We start from the raw sequence: 22,545 nt of genomic DNA on the forward strand, positions 1-22,545 counted from the left end.
CTTCAGACTCTTGTGATCCTGAAGTCTGTAAAAAGCCTTCAGTTGACTCAAAATACTGCAGAACAACTTCTCACGGTATCACTCAGGTACTAGTTTCTATGCACCGACTTTCTGTACTATCCACACAATGGGAAGTCCTCCTCAAAGCACTTAATGATCGCATCTCCATCAGACCTCAAAGACCAGGTATGACGGGCATGTTTATCTTTATATATCTTTAAATATATTTTGTTTTGAGGTTGACTGTAGGCTACATCATTTCTCTAACACAAGGGGAAAACAGGACGAGGAGGGATGTTCAGCTTCAAAATGTTAACTGCGCCAATAAATGCTGCCAAGTTTTGCCTTGTAAGGCCGGGACAGGTCAAGGGCTGGGGAGGCCCCAAGCAGTGTTTACTACTGGTGTGTAAAAGCATGATCTAAATACAGAGATGAAGTGTTTGTGCAAATCAAACAAATTGCAAAAAAGCAAATTGGATGGAATTATAGAATTCTACTAAATTCTATAATTCCATCTAATTTGGAGCACTTTATGTTGCCTTTGTGCTACTGTGTTCACATGTGTGCACTGTGGTCCCAGAGAAACACATTTTGACTTCACTGTGTACATCAGACGACAAACCTTACACCAGCAGGTAGAGTGACACACTGTCAACACTTTATTCTCATGTTTTACAGTTCATACATACTGCTGTACGTACAATACTGAATTCACCACATGTTTAAGTGACCGGCAGCTCCTCACGTGTTTATGTGACATGCACTGTGACTTGCATCGTCTCATGTTATTTCATACACGACATGCCATCACTACATACAGTGGTACAGAATCCAGAATAATGTCATATATTACCTTTTCACTATCAAATAGAAACAAGTTAAAAAAAGAAAAACATTTCAATCAATTTCTTTCTCTTTATGTTAGAAAAGCCACAAGGTGATGGACAAGTACATAACTTCAAGCTTTAAGGTTAATTTTCCAAACGCACAGATTCATTAGCACTGCTCTCTCATACAGACTGATACTGTATACATCTGTTACTACACGGACCCATTTTCCTGACGTATATATACCATTACCCTTTAAAAACAGCCAACAGAGTCACAGTTTATTAAGCTGCTGTCTCGTCAACTCTTACACTGAGTCGTGGTGGGTTTGAACGATCGGGGACAGAATGTGACACTTATAACAGACAACAGTTGACAGCTAAGGTTTATGAAGGTGAAATGTCAGAGCAAAGTTAGTGCAACGTCTCACTTTTCCCCCCTCAGTCTCATGTGTGCCTCCTTGCTTCAAATTCACTAATGATTTGTCAGGATCAGAGAATGTGGTCAGGGGTTACACTGGTAACTGATCGGCTATTTGTCTTTCTGTTTAAAAAATCCCTTTCCCTCAGAAACTCTGTCTTTGGTTTCCTGCAGCTTCTCGGACAGCTTGTCCTTAGTCTCTTCCATTTTCTCAGAGAAACGTTCCTTCGTTTCCTCCATTTTCTCAGACAGCCTCTCCTTGGTCACCTCCATCTTTTCTGTAAATTTGTCCTTTGTCTCCTCCATCTTTTCTGTAAATTTGTCCTTTGTCTCCTCCATTTTGTCCTGGAAGTATTCCTTCACCGGTGGTGGTGTGGATAAGTAGCCATGTTTGCGAAGGTACTTGACAGATAGCGATGTGCCGCCCAGAGTTACTGTATATCTAGCAGGGGTGGCAATCTGTAAGAACAATAAAAAAGAAGAAACACAATGAAAGCCTGATACAACCATAAATGTGATCTACTGTGCCAAGAATTTGAGAGACCTACTCAAAAACATAAATAAAATCATAGTGTTCAAAACAATGGAAACCCATGAAGTCACCTTGTACATGGCGTAGGCGGTCAGCGCGTAGCCACTGGATGAGTTTCTCAAAAGACTGACAAATGACTCTGGTAGACCGATCATCTCCAGGAATGGCACAACATTCACTCCTCTGAGAGAAAACACATCAAACATGTAAAATAGCTATTAACACATGTTTCAACAAATGAATTAAAAGATGCACTGTTGAATTAATGCAACCCAGAAGGAATGTCACTGTCACAACAACTGTTCGATTGATTATTACTGAATCGATTATTACTCGATGACTAAACTAAACGGCAACACATTTTACAATGAATTAATTGGTTTGAAACAAGTTTTCTGGCTTTTCAACTTCTTAAATGTGAATATTTCCAGTTTCTCTTCTCTATATAACAAAAAAATCATTGTACAAATCAAGACATTTGAGAACTTCATAACTTCCTGGTTTGGGAAACACTGATCAACTTTTTCTGGACCAAACGGTCAATTAATCTAGAAAATAATCTACAGATTAATGGAGATCAGAATACCATCGCTTTGATTATTTCATCACAGAATATTTGTATTATTTTAAATATTTTTTGACATGCTGAGAAGAAATCTATGGAAAACAGTCGGAATTAAAAACCTTGAGGCAAAATAACAGTACGTTTTGTTGCCTTTACTGTTTGGTTGCTTGTTTTTCATAATAACCTGGTTTTCTATGCTCAGATCAGTGACAGGGTGTGGTGATCATGTGAGTGTTTCACAATTTTATAATCTCATTTACGACGATTTACTTCAATGTGTTTCAAAAAGATGTTTTACACCCGCATTGCTAAACAAATATTAGACTTTTACCTGAAAGTGATTTCAGTGAGTTTTGGAGGAATTTTCGGAGTTTAAAGCATATTTGTACAATTTCAAAACATCATTGTGATCACAATCACATCCACTCACTACAAACATTAGATATATTGTAATAATAATAAATGACAACCTTAACTACATGTAGTGTAGAGTACATGTGGGTGAGACTCACTTCATAGCAGCGTAATAGAAGGATCCAAACCAGACAGAGGATGTCACCAGATGTAAAGGGATCATCACCTTCCCATACTGTTTGAAAGTCTTCTTAAACCTCTGGAACAGACCGATGGACTTGTCCTGCAGGGGGTCCACCTCTTCAGCCTGAGCCTCTTCTTTCTGGACCTCCTGTGTCTGAGGTGAGGAGCTGGACTGTGGCTCCTCCTGTGGCGGCTGGTGTTTTGGCTGATGTGCTACTCTGCTAGAGGCTGAGGTTGAGAGCCAGCGCCAGCCTGTGGGTGTCAGTGGTGTGACACGGAGAGAGCAGCAGCACAGAGCTACTGCTGGCTCTGAGAGGGTGGCGCCCACCAGCAACGGACGCACTGCCGCCATCCGCCATAGTGTCCCAGTATTAAGAATGCGCTGCATCATCATCATCCTCCTCCTTTCCTCCTCTCTGCTGCTGCGATGATTCGACCACTGTGAAGTCAGACAAAGACAATGTTCGTCATTATTGAGCTGCTTTCTTGTAACAGCTTAAAGCAGTAAACTACAAACATTTATATATTTGCTCTTCAACTTGACAAACGGTTAGTTGTGGAAACTCATCATACAAAAAGAATGCATCATGCACATCACAGAGAAAAATAACAGTTGATTTATTTACTTCCATGTACTTTCCAGAACATGTAAAACTAAATTAATCTCTTTTTCTTCAACTGTACAAACACACAGGAGCATATCAGTGAAACACTTCTGAATGCAGGTGTTCTGTTGCAACAGCGTGATAACAGGTTGACACTTGATAACATTCATGTTTAAAGCTTATTAATTTCACAGGTTTCCTCATACCACCCGTTATGAATTCTGAAACTGGGATACAACTGCAGTTTATTAAGTGTACAAAATTATTCGAATAATAATCTCAAGCAGGCTGTAACTTTGAACCTTGACCTTGGATGAACTGATTTTATGTAATTTGTACTTTATTGGCTCACATCATTGACACATGCGCAATAAAATACAAATACATCAAAGTTCAAGGTTTACAGTTAACTTTATTGCTGCTACTTTCATTATTGCTTTTGTATTATTGCTTTCAACGACTGCACAGCAGTTATATAAAATATGCCATCACTTCTATATACATCACAAGAGATGTAAACATATTAGGGCTGAAACTAACAATTACTTCCATAAGCTATGAATCAATCAATTATTATTATGATTAATCGAGTACTTGTTGAGTCCATAAAATGTCAGAAAATGTTGTTCTTACCCCAACCCTAAATAACAATATTTTCAAAAGTCTTGTTTTGTCCAAAAAAAACTTTTAAATTTAATTTTGACGTAAATTCCTTTAATTATCTGCGTCTGGTGAATCTTACACACAAGTTACAGAACTAAGCAGCTTCCAAAAACACAACATTTACAAGGACAAGTCATTACACCCACCTTCAAAATAAAACTATCAAAATCGATCCAAGTAAGAGCAAGACAGAATTTCTCCCTACCTTTGTTTTATTTTGTAACACTTCCAAACGGAAGTGCACGGCTTTACTCGTGCTAGCTTTACACAAGCACCTATTTTAGGCTAGTTGACTTTGGTCAGTTGTGTGTGAAGGACAGATTTGTTTTGTCCGGCAACTGTGGTGTGTCCAGGTGAGCTTTAATCTCACGACAGCAGACGGTGTTCCTTATTTAGACACCGAGGACAGACTGTCTTTAGTAAAAGGCCAGTTTCTGAACGGCTGCCAAAAACTTTAACTCCTGTCTAACAGCCTAGCCTTAGCTTATTAGCCGCTAGCTGCTAGCGCACATCGGGATGCGAATGAGAGCGAGTGGACAATAAAACACGTCAAAACAGAGAAACGAGGACAAACACTTACGGTGGAAGTGACGTATTGAGCTCAGGACAAAGTGGTGTTTGACCGCATCCCTGTGGACAATGTGAGAGTGTCCGAGGTTTGAGTCGAAAGGTTCAGGAACCACATTTATCTGGGCAGCTGTAGCAGGCAGCACTCTATGACTGCGTGGGGGAAAAAACAGCGTGTCAACTCCGGCCGCGCAGAGCACCACGGGATATGTAGTTCAGTTAGGAAATAAATGTCCCAGAGGTCTTCGCACTAGGTCAGGGGTGTCAAACAACAAGAACTCCAAATCTTTCCTTTGTTTTAATTTAGTTAATGAAGTATAATTTTTACAGAACATTTCTTGACAAAAAATAAGTGCAATTTCAACAACAGTATGCCAATGTTTACCATGTATTCTACATTAATCCAGAAACTATTATTCTATGTGCCACATAGGACTCCCAAAGGATAATTCAAAGAAAGTGGCTTGTTTGGTAAATTTGGTGCACAATTTCACATTATTCAGTTATTTAATTTTATTATTGACCAAATATTATTGTTGCAAGACATTGTTTTCAGTGAGAGGTAATACGTGCAGTTTATCATGTAATTATGACATGTGCTTTCGTATTATATTGACGCAATTTAACATATACCACTCAAAACACATTTTTGCTCATCGTCATCATTCACACACGAATGACACGTGCCATCATCCACGGTTACCTTTCACAACTTTATCTGCAGTACTGTAGTTCTACCACATGAGAGCAGCCTGTTCATATTTTTCAACTTTCTGGTCTAAAACAATTGTGGAAACTATCAGTGTGACACAAAAACAAAGTTCACCCCAAAAGCCTTTTAAAAATAAAATAAAGTTTACAATATCAGATTTTTTTGTTTTCATTTAGGTTAAATATTGCTCATATGTTTATTTACAAAGTACACATTTTGATTAAGTTATACCAACACTATAACAAATATACATTCACAATGACCTTTTTAGGGCTGAAAGAATTATTAATGGATTACTAAAGTAATAGTCAATTATTTTGATTAGTTTTAGTTGTTTTTTTTTTATAAAGAATTAAAGCAAGTTTTCTGACATTTTACTCACAAAACAAGTACAATATTAATCGAGTCGATTATGAAAATAATCGTTTATTGCAGCCCTAACCTTTTTTAGGGCTACTGAAGGAGGGGAGGTATAATTTCAACACAAATCCTACCTGACCCAGTGCAAATACTTTCTCTCTGTGTTTCTGTTCGCTCGTTTGCATTTACCTGTGACTCAACTTCACGCTCACCTGGGACTCATCTGGCAAGATGACAAGTTGGTCTGGTCATAAAATGACACAAGTACATTGGATCAGTTCTTTGTGACGGGTCTGACTGCAGTCATTATTGAGTCCTGTGAGTCCACGTGTCTGTGGAATGACTTTTACAGAGACAGTTGGGACAGCTTGAGTTCCTGAACTTTAAACAGAACACATTTAAAATCCATTCATCATTCTTTTGTTACTGCGTGTTCTTTGATGGTTGCAGTAGGAGCGACAGCCAATCCTCGCTGACACTGGGTGTGAGGCAGAGTTCACACACAACTAATCACTGTTCCGTCACACACAGAGAGAGAGCCGACATATAGAGACAAACAAGTTTTCACACCTGTGGCTAATAACCTAAGAAAACAGTGCATAAATTATGTACAAACATTATATACACACAAATGTATAAGACCACCATCCAAAGCTACAGCTTCCCTAAATTAACAGCATTGGTAATCATATTGTAAAAGCTCTTTAACTGAAATATTTTTAATGCTAAAATATTATCTATATATATCTATATAACACAACAATAATATCTATATATATATATCCATTCATTTTCTAATTGTTTTACGTTTAATTGCATCAACACAATGTTATCTGTGTATATTTGATTTTTCCAATTAATAATTTTTTTGTTCAGTGATCTTCAGTCAGCAGTTTGTGCTTTTCCCATTAATTCTAAATAGATTTATTTCTATTATCTATTTTCCTTCTTCAATTCATGAACTATATGGACACGGTCATCAAAGATGCCTTCAGGTTCAAACATTCCTACTATATTCAAAATAAAGTGTATTGTAAGTACAAATACTAAAGTCTTTGTGTTGTTTGTGCCTGCCTGCCTGAGTACAATCATTTGAATCTTGAATTTTGAATGTATTTTGTAGTATTCTAGTACTTTAGCCAAAACCACCATGACACTTAAGCTGCAGTCTAATTCTATGGGACAATTTTTCTACATCACTAACATAAGGATGTAAGTCAGTAACCTATTTTTGCCTCATTTAACCCCCCCCAAAAAAATCATCCTTTTTGACCAGGATTACATACATCTCCTCATTCATGACACACTCTAACCAGGACAGCTTCCAGTTGGCTGCACCACAGACACTAAGACACAGAGACATTGTGTTTCAAAAGTCAGAACAGATCAGGTATTCCGTTCATGCATCAAGTCAAAGGCCTTGTGATATGAGGGTGACTGCAGTTTTATCTAAATCATATACGCTGAAGATTGATGGGATGTTTCACTGTGTAACATAATGAAATGCTTCCTTGTTCCAGCTCTAGACATTACTGTATATGTGATTTTCTTTTGAAATGCAACTTATGAGACTGACTCACTCTCTTGTGTTGTAATCATTCACTCATTTATTGTCTACTTCTTAATCCTCCACATTAGGGTTAAAAACATAAATGTTTTTTAGGTGCAAACCGGCAAACTTCTGGTTGCGAGGCAACACTGCGACCCACTGTGTAGCCCTGTTGTAATTATACTTTATATAATAAGGGTTATTGTGTCTTGGCACACTTTTGAACACTGTGTGTTGCTGTTTTTACTGATTACTTTGAGTGACTGCACTCAGTTGCTTCGCAAATAATAAGAACCATTCGAGAACTAAAATATTGTTCTGCACTTTTAAATACTATCATCTGGACTCAGTCTACCCACGGTGTGTTATCTGGAGTCGGCAGCTTGTTTTGAAACCTGCAGACCTTTCCAGTACAAAGAACACTGAGACATCAACCCCTGAAACCTGCACCTGTCATGCTGACACACGGAATAAATTATTTGCCTTTATATTTGATTTCAAAAAGACTGTCACAACACCAAGTATATGACCATGTCATGTGTTTAGTTAATGTGTAAAATTCAGAATGGAGTTAAAATCTGTAGCAGAAGCACAACTATGTTATAATAGAAAGTAACTAAAGCTGGTCAAAAAGTTGCAGAATGTACTTGTATGACTGCTGGGGTGTTGTGTTGTTCTTTCTGCAGCAGAAAGTTAAAGTGATTTTAAATCTGTGTTATTTGGAGCAAATCACTCACTCGTGCACGTGTTAAAAAAAATCCATATTTAAGTCCAGGTTCAGATTATCAGACTGAAGTGACTCATATCAGATGTCACAGATGGATACAGGAATCAGATGTTAATTCTGATTTTACAGATCAGATTTTGTGTCACTTCAGTGGTTATAAATCAAATATATATCTCAGGCAAAATGAAACACCAATGAAGTCAAGTACCGTTCCCAAGAGTTAAATCTCACCTACACATTTGCTGCTTTATCTTTCAGTCAACTCATGATTGAAATGTTTAGTTTTGGTGTCTCGGCTCAAAATCAATCGCAGATACACAATATGGACAAAAGTATTTGGACACCTGACCATTACACAAACAGGGACCGTAATGACGTATTCAAATACATACAGGGTGCTTTAAGATGGAGTTGTCTCCTACTTCCACAGCTATAACCGCTTCCATATGTCTTTAAAGACTTTCCTCAAGATTCTGAAGTGTTTCTTTGTGAATTTGTGTCCACTCATTCCGTTGGACGAGAAGGCCTGGCTCACAATCTCTGTTCCAGTTCATCCCAAAGGTGCTTGATGGGGTTGAGGTCAAGTTATCTGACACCAGACTCTCTGAACCATGTCTTTATAGTCTATTGTTTTGTGCACTGGAGCACAGTCATGTCAGAGTTGAAAAGAAAGAGCCTTCCTCAAACTGGAAAAACACTGAAGTGTTACGATTGTCCCTCACTGGAAATAAGGGGTTGAGCCCAGAGCCTGATTGAAACACCTGAATTCAATACTGAACAGCTGTAGTCAAATACTTGTGACCATATAGCGTGTGTTTACATATAGACGCATTGGGGAGTGATGAGCAAACGCCTTAAACCCCCAGTGGGAGACTGCAGGTGGATGCTGGGATGGAGATGCACTACACTAACAGCCAGGGCACTGGAAAAAAGGCCACTCAAAAAATAAGCAAAAACAAATTAATACAAGATATGTTTTGCTTGTAATAAGCAAACAAATCTGTGATGTGATGCTTGTGATGCTGAAAAATAGTATTTTCCCTGCAAAAGTAGCATCTTTTTTACACTGTTCTAGATTTAAGTCCACCACCTATTAGAAACTGGCATTTTGAGACAAATGTCTTGAAGTTAGCATTCGAGTTTGAGTTGGGCATGTTGACCATGCATGTTTCAATGCAGCAGATTTGTTGTCTCAATTCAAGTAAAGTCTATGTCTTGAAACAAGACAATTCGTCTTTTACAAATAACACAGCAGCTTAAAAACCTTGTGACATCAGACTGTCGTCTGAGATATGACTCAAAACAAGATGTTTTCAAGACTATACAAGTATCATGAACTATGGCAAAGCAGAACAGTGGACTCAAATGCAGGATTCTGGACACGATTCAATCAGTAAACAAGATTAATCCAAGCAGAGGTTCGGTACACGAGAGGTCAAAGAGATCAGGCAGAGGTACAAAAACGTCAGGCAAAAAGGCAAGGTTCAAAAACACGGGAAGACTAAACTATGGCTGTGAAACAAGAGCGCTGGAGCGAGCTATGAACTACAACGACCTGGCGACGAGACAAGACACAGAGGGGAATATAAGCAGTGCTTGATTAGGGAGTGATAGGATGCAGGTGTGGTAGACACAATCAGGGATCAGGTGCATGCAGACAAGGAAGGGGGCGGAGTAGACAGGAACCTGAAACAGAGACAAGGGTGAGTGATTTCAAAATAAAACAGGAAGACAAGACATGGAACATGAAGGGAGAAACAAAACAAGATACTTAACGGAAGTGACAGATCATGACAACAAGATATTCAAGATGGACTGTCTAAAACAAGCTCCCTTTCCTCACTTAAATCTTACTCTTTCGGTAATTTTGTCTTATATTCAGTGTGATGAGATATTTTGACTAGAAATTAGAAAAATATACTTGGCAAGATTTTGAGTTTTTGCAGTGAGGGAGAGATGTGAAAATGTTGCAGTTTGAATCGGCTGCCAAATAGCGATAGATCGCCGTGAGGTGTGAGAAATGCAGCAGGAGTTGACTAACCTGAACATGCAGTGCGTGTCCTTTCAAAGCGCAGTCACGTTCAAACCAAACCATCAAATCTGATCTCTAATAAATCAGACTTTAATTGGATTTGAACAATGTGGCTGGTAACGTGAATATAGCCAAGGGTTTTACGGGTGGGCGGGACTTTTTTGTGCATAATCAGGAAGTACAATGCAATGGTACAGATGAAAGGCTATGTCACTGTTCACATTTCCACACAATTTAAATTGGATCTTTGATACAGCAGGACGCCACAAAATGTCAGACATCTTGCATCATGTCACACAAATTTCTCTTCCGTCGATTCCTTGTGATTCTGGTGTTTTTCTCGCTTTCTCCTTCTGTCTCTGTTTTGTCTTTGTCTGCTCGAGTCTCTGTCAGCCACGTTTGCCACATGACTCAGCTCTCCATAACCACTTCATCTCTGCGGGTCTCCAGCTTCACTCAGCTCCCCTGCCTTGTTGTCAGTTTACCTTCTGGCCAGTCATCTAAAGCCAGCGCACACCCCACAACCCCCGGCCCCCTGCCTGCTGACACAAACTCCAGCTTTCCGTATTTTCCTTTGCAATATATGTTTGTTCTGTTGTAATCAGATTCTGTGTCAAAAAATGATAACTAACTTTTGGAACTCACGTTGAGGAAACTAAAAGGCTTTGAGTCAGGGAATAAAAGAGAAAATCCAGAAATATCTCGCGAAGACAAGGAGTAAACAAACAGAACAGAACAGACACACTATTAAAGACGCAGCAGGAGAACAGAAGCAAATAAATACACAAGGGAGGCAGGTTTAATAGAACACAGGTGAAGCACATCCGAGCAGGGCAGACAGTTTTGTACAGAAGCGAACACTGAACTACAAAATGAAAGGGGGAAACTAACACGAATCAAGGAAAACAAGGACTAAAGAAGTCAAAGCACAGAGCGACCAACATGTGTCCATGAAGACACAACAGAGAGTGGAAATCAATAAAGTCTAAACCTCTATTTACTGTGTCAGAGCTAATGACAATAACTGTGCTGCACGTCCTCTTTCTATAAAGGAGGATGTCAGGGAATATAATAGTTGTATTTTTCTGGTTATTTTATGACTTATAATAGAATAGAATGCCCTTTATTGTCATTATACAGTGTTCAATGAGGTTTGGAGAGCTTCTCCTTTTCAGTGCAGACATTTCACACAGTTTTAAAATAACAAAGAATTAAAAGAAAGTGCAAATATGCTCTATATACACACACAGGATAAATATTTAGTAATGAATGAAACATTCTTGTGGAAGATATGCAGAATGTTTAAAAGCTTCTTTGGGACTGATGCAACATGATGCAACAATCCGGGGGCCACAGAGTAGAGAAGGACCTTCCTCAAAACTGTTGGAAGATTACTTGTTGCTGGTGATGCATGCAAACTGTATGTGTCCTTTCAAAGGACAGTCACGTTCTAACGCAAGTCACGAATGTGAACCGTCAAATCTGATCTGTAATAAATCCGATTTTTAATTGGATCCGAACAATGTGGCTGGTGATATGACTGTAGCCATATTTGGTGTAGAAACCAGTCAAATGTCACCGTGATCAGACCCATGACTTCAATATAAAGGCAGACGTGGAGGGATATGATGTTTTAATGGGTGTGTTTTATGGTTATTTTTATGACGTATAATCAAGTGATGAATTAAACTCTCCTGAAGGATACGCAGAATGCTTGAAAGCGTCTTCGCGACTGCTCTGTCTTGCAGTAGCTGTGTTTTCTAACCTCATTAAGTCTTCTTCACGTCTTAATGACCACTTCATGTTTCTTACACGTACAGCCAATGATGCGGTCAAACTCATGCAGAACTGAAACCAGGTTCAATCCTGGATTTACCGCATAACAGACTGGTTCCAGCCGCCTGTTTCCATCACTCTCTGATTGCTCCAGTTCATGTGAGCTACTTGCCAGTAACTTATGACATCCTGAAGGCTAACATGCTGTCATATGATGTTTTTTTTCCAGATCTGTCTTGATAAGGACCACATGGATGCAGCACCACTGGAATGAGCAACATCCATATAATGAGCTAATGCCCAGAGGCAAACACATGAATGTGCTGTTCATTCTGATCTCCCACACCATGACTTCACTAAATCATCCTGCTCTGCAGTATTTTAGCCCTCGAGGCTCGAGTCAACAGTCCTTTCGCCATCTGGACTCACCAATCTGGGTCAAGCAATGCAAACCAGAGACCCATCCTGTGACATAATGCTGACACCTCACATCTATCACATCACAGTGATGCTTGTCTACTAGTGAAATAAAGCAGTAGACACTCATACACTTATATAACGTCTAAAAAGAAACAAATAGCAAATCACTAGCAGATGAGTTCACACGATGCTGATCAGCTCCACGCAACTCTCTCTGAATGTTTCAGTTTTGCCATGTTTACGTCTTGCGTCGCTGTAGTGAAATTCAGAAGTGAATTCCACACACAAACGCTGTCTCATTTAGGTCTGATGTCAGAAAAATGTTGATCAGTGTTGAAATGATGATGTTCTCAAACCCCTTCTTTTGTCCACAAACCCACATTTTTCAGTTTTAATGATTTCTTTGTCAAATGGAGCAAAGAAACAAGATAATATTAACATTTAAGAAAGCTGAAAAATCTTTTTTTTATTTATTTAAAAAAAACCCTCTAAAACGAAATAATCGATTATGAAAATCGTTTAATAGATTAATTTAGTAATCTCGCCCACCTCTCCATTGTCCCCCATTTTTCCTTTCACCCCCAACCAGTCGAGGAAGATGCCGCACATCTTAGAGTGTGGTTCTGATCAGAGATTTCTTCCTGTTAAAAGGTAGTTTTTTCTCTCTCCGCTGATGCCTAGTGTTTGCTGATTGTGTGAACTGTTGAGGTTTTTTCTTCTCTCTATAATGGCGCGAGACAAATAAAACTGAATGCAATTGAATTAAAAACAAAAAATCGCTTTGCAGCTTTCAGTTTTTAAAATCTGTTTTGTCAGATAACGTCCTGTAACTAAGTGCTTTTGTCCATTTTTCCAGAATAACTTCCAATATCTGGCAGTTATTTACAATGTACTGCATGTTAAAATAGGGTTTTATCCATTTAAAATGAAATGAAATGAAAAACAAAAAGGTTTATTTGGAAAAACACTGCAGTTGTACATGAACAACATATTTTGCATATTAAATTCGACATTTGAACAGTATAAGACATATTTACGTATCTCTCAATGTGCAAAAACAGGCCAATAAGTGGAAACTATGTACAGGCTTCCCACTCTCCACTCACAAAGACACTGTTTCTCCAGCTTCCTGAAACAGTGCAAGTGAAATTACGTGCCCTCTTGTTTCCACTGACATGTTTAAAACCATGCTGAAAAAAAATTATATTTATTCACACTGTACGAGCGCTGCCGCTTCACATTTCACATAATAAGAGAACAGTGTTGTGTCTACAGACCTCTATTATAGTTTTTGGCATAGGTTTGAAATAAACAGCGGCTTGTGTTGTGTAGTTAGGCGCACTAATGGTTATACCTGCACACTGCACAATTTGTTTTTATTCTGTGCTTGTATTTGTTGCCTCATTAGGACCTTTTCTGGCACAAACACTGACCTTGTCATGATCGTAATTAATGGAGACCACAATGTGTGCATATCTACATGCTATTACGTCTACATACTATTTGTGTACCTCACATTCACCTGTTGCTTCTGCTGAAATGAGCTCTCTCCCTGACAGCAGCAAATTAGCTGCTGCCCACATTCTCCTCTCCTCTGCATCTCTTCTATCATTTGCGTCCCCTCTTACTGACCCGTATTTGCTGCCTCAGTTGCCACAGCAGCAGCGATGCAAGGCTCCAAACTAACACAGTGGATGGCTGATCATGCTTGTCTGGTTTTCTCAAAAGTTCTCGTTACTTAGCTGATGCCTGGGGTCCAGACGTTCTTTGAACCCTTTGAACCATTTATCAATATTCATCTGGATTGCGGGAGTGTGTGCAACAGTGTGCAAGCGAAGACATTAACATTGTACATCTACATGAGCAGTCACTGACTATATTAATCTTTTGTTGGACCACAAGGGACTACAATTGAAAAGACTACATGAAGGAGTATTGTCAGAGCTGTCTCAAATCTCAAATTCATAGTTTTCAATCATTACACCCCTTAAAAAATGGTTTCTATAAAAGCAACCATTTGTTTATTTCTGCAGTAGGTTACTGCACAATCCACCCCCCCCCCCCAGTGATCTATGGTGCTTTATGTTTCAACACTGCAGACTGACCTCCTGAGACTCACATATTTGTATATAGGATCAATATGTAACTGAAGCAAATGGTGTTTGGCTCAATATGATATCAAATATTAGGCTATAGGATTTACTTGGATAAAAATAAAATGTCCAATAATATGTAAAAAAAAAACAAAAAAAAACAATGTCAATGTGTAAAAATTTCCTTAACACAAGTCAGTCTTTATAGAATTTATGGAAAAAAATTTTTTGACTACATCTCAAGCCTGCAAACTCTGAAGGTCACAAGGTGCCGTGAAATGTGAATTTTGAAGGACGTAAACGTAACGTTGTGAAAGTGCAAGCCTGCAAACTTTGAAGGTCAAGAAGTTTAAAGGCTTGTGGATTTTGAAGGGTGTGTAATGCTCAGCGGCCAAGATGTCATATCCATTTTAGAGACACAATAGAAGTTGTGGAAGTATTTACAGTCATATGTATTAATTTATCATTTATTAATATATTTAATGTCATTTATCATCCTCCATAGTCCTCTATAGCTGGATGTGATGGGAAGATGAGTAAGTCACATCAAAGTTAAATAAATACTAAAAGAACAGGGGACACATTGAAACCAGTATGCATATACAGCATTTCCACCAATGAAGTCTGAGCCAGTGAGGTCATGAAAAAAGAGCTCAATACTACTTCAAGGGGTGGAATAGGGAAATTAAAATTAAAATTGGTAAGGGAATAAATTGTAATAGTAAGACTGTGGAAGCTTAACCTGCAGGTGACACATAAGTCGATTTGGCTTAATTAAAAAAAGTATGTTATTTGTTTGACTAACGCACAAGCATTGTTGAAAACTTCTTTCTGGAGAGGAGAGGACCTACAAAATAGTCATGAAACAGTCAGAAACGCTGCAGTCATAGAAATTTGCATTATTTCACCTGCGCCAAGTTATTCTTGTGTCTCTTTTGTATTCTGTGCTCCTCTGTGTTATTCGGCATTGCTGCTGTTTCCCATCCTTGTTTTCCGTGTTTTGACACTTGTAGTGTGACTCATGTTGGACGCTGCATGTGGGCACTGATATATTTGCGGGAGTGTGGGCCACAAGGTCAAGACAGAGTTAGCCATACATTTCAGATTTCTGGCTGAATTCTGTGAGTCCAACAAAACCACAACTGAGCTGAAGCACCACACAAGGCTCATTTATCAGTTGGTGTGTAAGAGAGAGGCTTGTTTTCTTCATTTATTCTCACTTTCCCTATGGTAACAACACTTACCTCACTACAGGATAGAAACAAATTCAATTTAGTAATAATAATAATACTAATAACTGCTTATGATAAATGAAACACAGTCTACATCAGTCATTATACCCAGGAAAACTCTAGCTGTGAGTCAGTCTAAATCATTAAACTGCAGCAGTGTGTAAAGTTAACAGTTCATGAAGTGCTGCTGTCCGAAAAGTAAACAGTTTGTAACGTGCAGCTGTAAATAAAGTCAACAGCTCTTAAGGTGCAGCTGTCAGTGAAGCTAAAGTCCAGAACTGTAAGTCAGTTCAGCAGCAGGCGTACATCAAGTTCTCGATCTTCCGTTCGTGACTGACGCTCGACCCCGAGGGTGTGTGGAATCGATGAGTAGCCGCTTATCGAGATGAGACAAGTTACACCATTGTCTGAAAAAAATCAGAAAAATCGGCAAAACACCTAATCCTTCACACATGCTTCACCCATAGCTTTTGAAACGTACGTAAAAAGAAACAACTCCAACTATCGGGTTATTAAGTCCATCTGATTATTACAAAATACTAGTAATAAGTGGTTGAAATAAATTAAAATGGTAAACGGTCTATATTTATATAGGGATTTTCTAGTCTTGATGACCACTCAAAGCTACTTTACACTACAGTTTTGCCATTCACCCATTCATACCCGTTCACTCATATAGCGCATCTCTGTGCAGCACATTTTCTATCACTCTATACGGCATACACGTCAAGAGCAAGGTGGGCCAATGGCATGGCACTAGTCTACAATGGCATGTAGACTAGTGGAGCTGGAAATCGAACCCACAACCTTCGAGTTGAAAGACGACTGGCTCTACCACTCAGCTACTGTCGCCACCAAAAATATTTGTACTGTCTGACGGCTGATGTGATTTTAGCTGAAAGATGCAGAGCTGCACTGCAAAATGGAAATAGCAGGAGTTAGAACTATGATCACAGGATTTTTAAAATGTGTTTACATCATAAAATATAAAGTGCTGAAATTGAATTGAAGCAGTAAAGCAGGCTGGACTGATGTATAACCTAATATGATGGATTTTGCCAGTATCTGCTCACCGCTCCTTTCATGTGTACACTGTATGACACGCTTCTCCTTCATGTCATTAAATAATCCATGCAGCTACATGAAGGCAGCAGGACACACGTGTTAATAAATCAGCAGCCGCTCTTTGATATCGTGAAGCTTCTTCCCAACACTGTTTGCAATTTTTTTTTCTCATCACCAGCGTCTTGTTTTAATAAAGCATCACAGTGCTGCCGATACAATCACGTCACGATATGAGGTTTCTAAGGAGCTCCCCTAACCCTTACAAACTGAATCTTACCCCTCATTATCATGCTTTATACATTCATCCATTCATTCATTCATGTAAAAGCGTAATAACAACTATCTCCACAGAAATCAGTCAGCACTGAGCAGGGCAGAATTAGATTTCATTGAATTTCAAAGCAGCCACATCTACAACAGTATGTCAAGCGAGACATTTATTACTGATTGGTCAGAAAGTGTCGTCACTGAAAGTGTCATGAGCGCAACGTCCGCCACAAGAATCAAACCAAACAATGCCGGACTGTCGATCAGTTAAAAGGACTTAAAATAAGTAGTTTGTGTGTTTGTGTCGAGTAGGTTTAGAACCAAGTGCCATTAGTTTTTTTCCTGTGGAACCAGCTCTCAGGAGGCGGACACACTCTCTGTGTTTAAGGTTGGACATAAAACCTTCCTTTTAGATAAAGCTTTTAATTATAGTTATGCTGATAACTATAACCCGAGACTGCTGAGCGCACTTCTGTGGTGCACTCACACTCACTCCCACACACTCTGGGTATATGAATATGATATTATTACATGTCATTTACCCTGTTCTTTCTCTCTCTCTCTGTCTCTTGTAGGTGACTCCTGTGCTGCATGATCCAGATGTGAGGCTATTATTATTATCATTATTATAAATTACATTGCAGATAGAACTTGATACAACTGTTATCTGCTCCCTCTTTCCCTTTCTCTCTCCCCCATTTCTCATTTTACCCCAACCGGTCGAGGCAGATGCTGCACGTAGTTGATTTTGTTCTCTCAGAGATTTCGTCTCTCCACTGATGCCTAGTCTTTGCTCAATGTGTGAATTGTTGGGTTTCTCTTCTCTCTATAACGGTGTAAAGGTTTCTTCCTTAGATAATGTATGTTGTGATTTAGCACTATACAAATAAAATTGAATTTTGGGAGTCCATTTTCTCCACTCTGTGTGATTCCTTTCCCTGTCCTAATTATGTGCACGTGTGTCCCACTGTCTCTTCCCCTCCTCTGAATATACAGATGTGCTTTCCTTGCCTGCAGCTTCAGTGTTGTTTGTACTGAACCAGTGTTGAACTTTTTCTCTGTGGCCAGGTCTGTTCTAACTTTTTTGTTTTTAAAGATGACAAACCATTTTGACCCAAAATAAATCATCATGAGAGCAAAATTGTGCATAATAAGACATTTCTGTTAAGTTTTAAGGTCATTTTGGTAATAACTTGTTTTCAGCATATGTATTTGTGTGATGAATAAATTAGAATTTATGCACATGATTAACATCATAAACAAAAATTTAAGTAAAAGCCTCAAAACATTCAGCGCCATTTATTCTCCTGCAACTAATTTGTGGGTCCTAGCTCGATCTCTGTGAATGGCTGTTTTCGAGGGTCATTCAGTCTGTTTCCCTAGTGCAATAAAAGGATGACAAAAATGACAGGGGAAAAAGAAGAGTGACAGCAAGATCTGTTTCCAGAGGGTAGGTGTGTTTTCAGCTTTACAATTCATACTCAGAATGTGAGATGATAGCTAAGGATTAGGTGATTCTGTTCCCTGAGTTTATGTGTTTGTATGCAGTTTAATGAGAATTTAGAAAGCACTGCTGCATAATCTGTCAGTTTAATTCCAAAAAAGGCCCCACAAATTGAGAAACAAAACTAATATGTGCAACATATTGAATGTATCACAAGGTCTGCAATGTAATTGGGCCACAAAGGCTCAGGAGGTAGAGTAGGTCATTCATTAAACAGAAGGTCAGTGGTTCAAGTCTTGTGTATTTCCATTCTGAAAGATCCTTGGGCTGAGATTCTAAAACCCAAATGCCGCTGATAAAAAAGAAGAGGGGGAAAGTGCTGCATAATCCACTTGTGTGTGAATGAGTCAGTGTGAAGCTGTAAAGTGTTGACAAGTCTAGAAAAAAGTTCTATATGAGCACAGTGGAGCACAGCAAACACACCCATCATGTGGTACAGTTTTGCAAATAGTGTCAGCAGCAGTTAAATGTACATTGTGACAAAAAGCTTTTTCTTTGCGTATGTGTCTATTTTCTCTCTGTGTCCTCTGACAGTGAGGCCACACACTGTTTCTATCTATCTATCTATCTATCTATCTATCTATCTATCTATCTATCTATCTATCTATCCATCAGTAATACAGTATTTCTGATTGTCGTCACAAAGATAGTTTTGCTTGACAATTGGTCGACAGCCTACTAAAATGTATCTACTTTACACCTAATCATGTTGACGTGCTCTTTTGACTTTTTCTACTACTACTGTAAATTAAGTAGTTTCATTCCTAGTCAACAGCAACGTAGAGCAGGAATGCCAACAGTGAAAATGCTGAAAGCAAATTAAATGTGTTGACTCACTAATTGAAAAGGCTGAAGGAAATAAAGGATGAGCGTGTGTCTCCGTTACTCTTGAAATGCAAATGTACTCTGGTGCCTCTTTGGAGCTTTAAAGTTGAAAACGTAAACAGATTAATTGGAGAGAGGCTGAAGATTGCGCTCACATCTCCTGGGTCTAATAACCACTCAAGAAGGCTCAAACACATTTAGTGTAGGCTCACACACGATTCCCCTCAATGCATCATTTGGTGCAAGTGATTTGTTGGACTTTGTGGAGGCAAAACAAACTCTCCCTCTTTCCATCTCTCCCTCTGAGCACCTCATTTAGAAACAACATGCTGAGTCCAGCTTCAGACACAAGATACAGGTCCTGCTCCATGATGACATGAGGGGTATCACATCAGCTCTCTCTGCTGCACAATGACTCTGGCAGAAGTTGAAGTCAGTTTTGTATAATAGTACTTAAGTAAAAGTCTTAAAGCATATGACATTTACTGTACTTTTAAGTAATTTTCTGATATAAAATGTACTGAAGTTTTTAGAAGTAAAAGTGAGGAGTGAGGATTGAGCAATGGTAGCTCAGTGGTAAGGCGAGTTGTCCTTCAACTGGAAGGTTGTGCGTTCAGTTCCTGGCTCTGCTCGTCTATATGTGTCCTTGAGCATGACACTTAACCCCATGTTGAAGTGTGTGAGTGGGTGAATGGCAAAACTGTACTGTAAAGCAGCTCATCAAGACTAGAAACGCGCTATATAAATAAAGACTCTTCTTCCTCTGATATTATTTGGTATAGTAACGAGTAATAAAGATAGTTAGAGGAAATGAAGTGGTGTAAAAGTAAAAGTTTCTACAAATACCAAAAGAAAAGAACAGATTTGTGTACTTTTTGTACATAAGTATACAGTAACAGCGTATTTGTACACTGGAGCCTACCATCTGTGAACACAGCACTGATCCAGATTGATCAGATCAGTATTTCAGTCTTCGTCTGTTCCGTGTCGGTGTGTCTGTGTCCACTGCAGCCTCACGTCTCTGTTCCTGGCTCAGAGTGGAGCTGCTGAACTATTCTGAGTTACCACCGGAGACAGGTGTGTGTGCGAGTTCAGCTGTTTCACAAATATTCAACATCTGGTACCTTTTCTATAATCTGGTTATTGATGTGAACATAAACTGAAGCTCCGGCATGTTTTTATCGAGCTGCATTTCTGCCACATGACTGGATGATAAACTATCATTTCTGTTCTTTCCATCACTGGAGGGTTGTAATTTAATGTCTACCCCACTGTGGTTTAATGGACCGGGTTTATTTGCTGATAATACACAGTTTGCTGATACAAAGTTATGAAAAAGCAACACGTTAAAGCTGTTTTTTAACAAACCTTTCTTATGAGGAATGTCAAAGTTTCCAGATTCAACATTAGTATTATTCAGAGCCGAGCCAAGGCATAAGCAAACCAAGTACATGCTTATTAGCCCTTATTACACTTTCTTTACTCTGGCTTTGTTCATTCCGTCTCTGTTTCTGTTATAATATCTGTTATGTGTACAACGTCTTCTTTTCTGTGTTTTTCTGTGCCGTTTATATCACTCACCTATTAGTCACACTTTGATTGTTTCATCACCTGCTTTACTTCTCTTCACTACCAGGAGACAGTACAGTATACCAGGAAAAATGCCGACTCCATTCCCAGCCTGATTCTTTTTTTTTTTCTCCTGCTGCTTCATTCTAAAGTTTATGTCACGCTGTGTTTCACAACAGAAGCATTTACAATGGCCAAAAGACTCGCTCTGAGGAAAAGTGCTGGTGTCCGTACTGGTGTTTTGCTACTATTGGTACTGTACAACAGCGACCACACAATAATACACTTGGATATGATAGCGCTGCTCTGTTGCCTCTTTGAGGACATTTTTGAGGGTAAAAAACTTGATCTCACTGGAAATCCAATTTTGACAGTCATGTCTTCTGAAGAACATGCTACAGGGCTTTTCTTTGATGCATAGTACAGTGTGTTTACTTTCAGTCACAAGACTGAATTGTCATTGTTGCCTCAGATAAGCTGTCTTTTCCCAAGCTTTCTATATACACATATATATGTATATATATATATATATATATATATATATATACTGTATTTATTTATTTTTTAAAAAGGCATTTACTTGAAAGCATGTCAAATTCATACATAGCTAGTACACTTGGTAGCTATAAATATTTGGAAAAGGTTATGATGAGGTAGAAGGAACAGAGGCTTGCACGGTATGTTGAGCTTCTGAAGAAAAAAACTCGTAACCACGCAGAACGAGTTAAGCGAAGATCTATATAGAAAGTGATTTATTTGCTAAGACACATTCAAGTGTGCCCTGAAGCATAAAAACCTAAATACCTCGGAAACATACTGCATATACATACAGTGTATATATATATAGAACATTTCAAGTCACACTTAACAGTGTGGATATGCATAAGCACGTACAGTACACACGCACACACACATTAGTGTAAATGTAGTTCAGCATAACATGAAAATGTATTAGTAAAAAATGTAGAAAGTGTTCCTAAATATATATAAAAAAAACATATGCAGATCATTCTACAAACATGATGTGATTTGTTTTTTTTAACATTGTTTCCTGTGGTCATTTCATTAATAACGATGGTAAATAATTCCCTGTACGTATTGCTCTGTATTTCTGTTCAGGAACATATATTTGGACTGTTTCAGTTGTAATGATATCCTTTACAGTATTTTTGTCTATATGAGGGCTACTCATGATCACGAGAGGAATGTGTGGTTTTGCCTTTGGGAGTGGAAACATGACCCCGTAGCCTGGATCATATGTTGCCACTATATACATTTTGCAAACCACAGATGTGTGAGCTTTTTTTCCTGGTGATTAATTTTGCTCAGTTCCGGCACAAAAATCACAAAAAGCATCTGTTTGGTTCATGGTTCATGGTCTTTCCTCATAAACATCTTCTTCATGATGGGACTATTATTATTATGTAACTACCCACCAACATCTTTTGTCAACTTCTGACATGACACATGACAAAAATGGACAAAACCTCATATTCGAACTGTATTTTTCAACATTTCCCGTGGTTTGCAGAAAAGTAAGATAGCCACCTTTGACTTTCTGTTGCCTGTTTGGCGACATTATGTACAACATACACTGGTAAGCCACAACAGTAAAGTCAGTTCTAACACACGGCCAACACATTTGTAAGCATTCAGGCTGTTGTGTCTGTGTCTACAGCGACAACACCAATGCCACT

At 38.7% G+C, this 22,545-nt stretch overlaps 1 protein-coding gene across 1 annotated transcript; it reads right to left on the reverse strand.

Moving 5' to 3' along the window:
- Positions 1–636: 636 nt before the first annotated feature.
- On the reverse strand, positions 637–4,899 carry LOC131471315 (uncharacterized protein C18orf19 homolog A-like). Its single transcript, XM_058647814.1, has 4 exons — positions 4,731–4,899; positions 2,858–3,321; positions 1,852–1,963; positions 637–1,707 (listed from the first exon to the last, which is right to left on the reverse strand). Exons 2-4 carry the CDS (start codon positions 3,277–3,279, stop codon positions 1,360–1,362), a joined length of 882 nt encoding a protein of 293 aa, XP_058503797.1. The 5' UTR covers positions 3,280–3,321; positions 4,731–4,899; the 3' UTR covers positions 637–1,359.
- Between the last annotated feature and the right edge of the window lie 17,646 nt (positions 4,900–22,545).

Source organism: Solea solea, chromosome 13 (genome assembly GCF_958295425.1).
Source record: "Solea solea chromosome 13, fSolSol10.1, whole genome shotgun sequence".
NCBI lineage: Eukaryota > Metazoa > Chordata > Actinopteri > Pleuronectiformes > Soleidae > Solea > Solea solea.

Coding starts and splice junctions, on each gene's coding strand:
- LOC131471315 (XM_058647814.1), bottom strand. CDS start 3,279: ATGATGATGATGCAGCGCATTCTTAATACTGGGACACTATGGCGGATG. Junction 1,964..2,857: donor TTCTATTACGCTGCTATGAA/GTGAGTCTCACC, acceptor GTTTTCTCTCAG/AGGAGTGAATGTTGTGCCAT. Junction 1,708..1,851: donor CCGCCTACGCCATGTACAAG/GTGACTTCATGG, acceptor TTGTTCTTACAG/ATTGCCACCCCTGCTAGATA.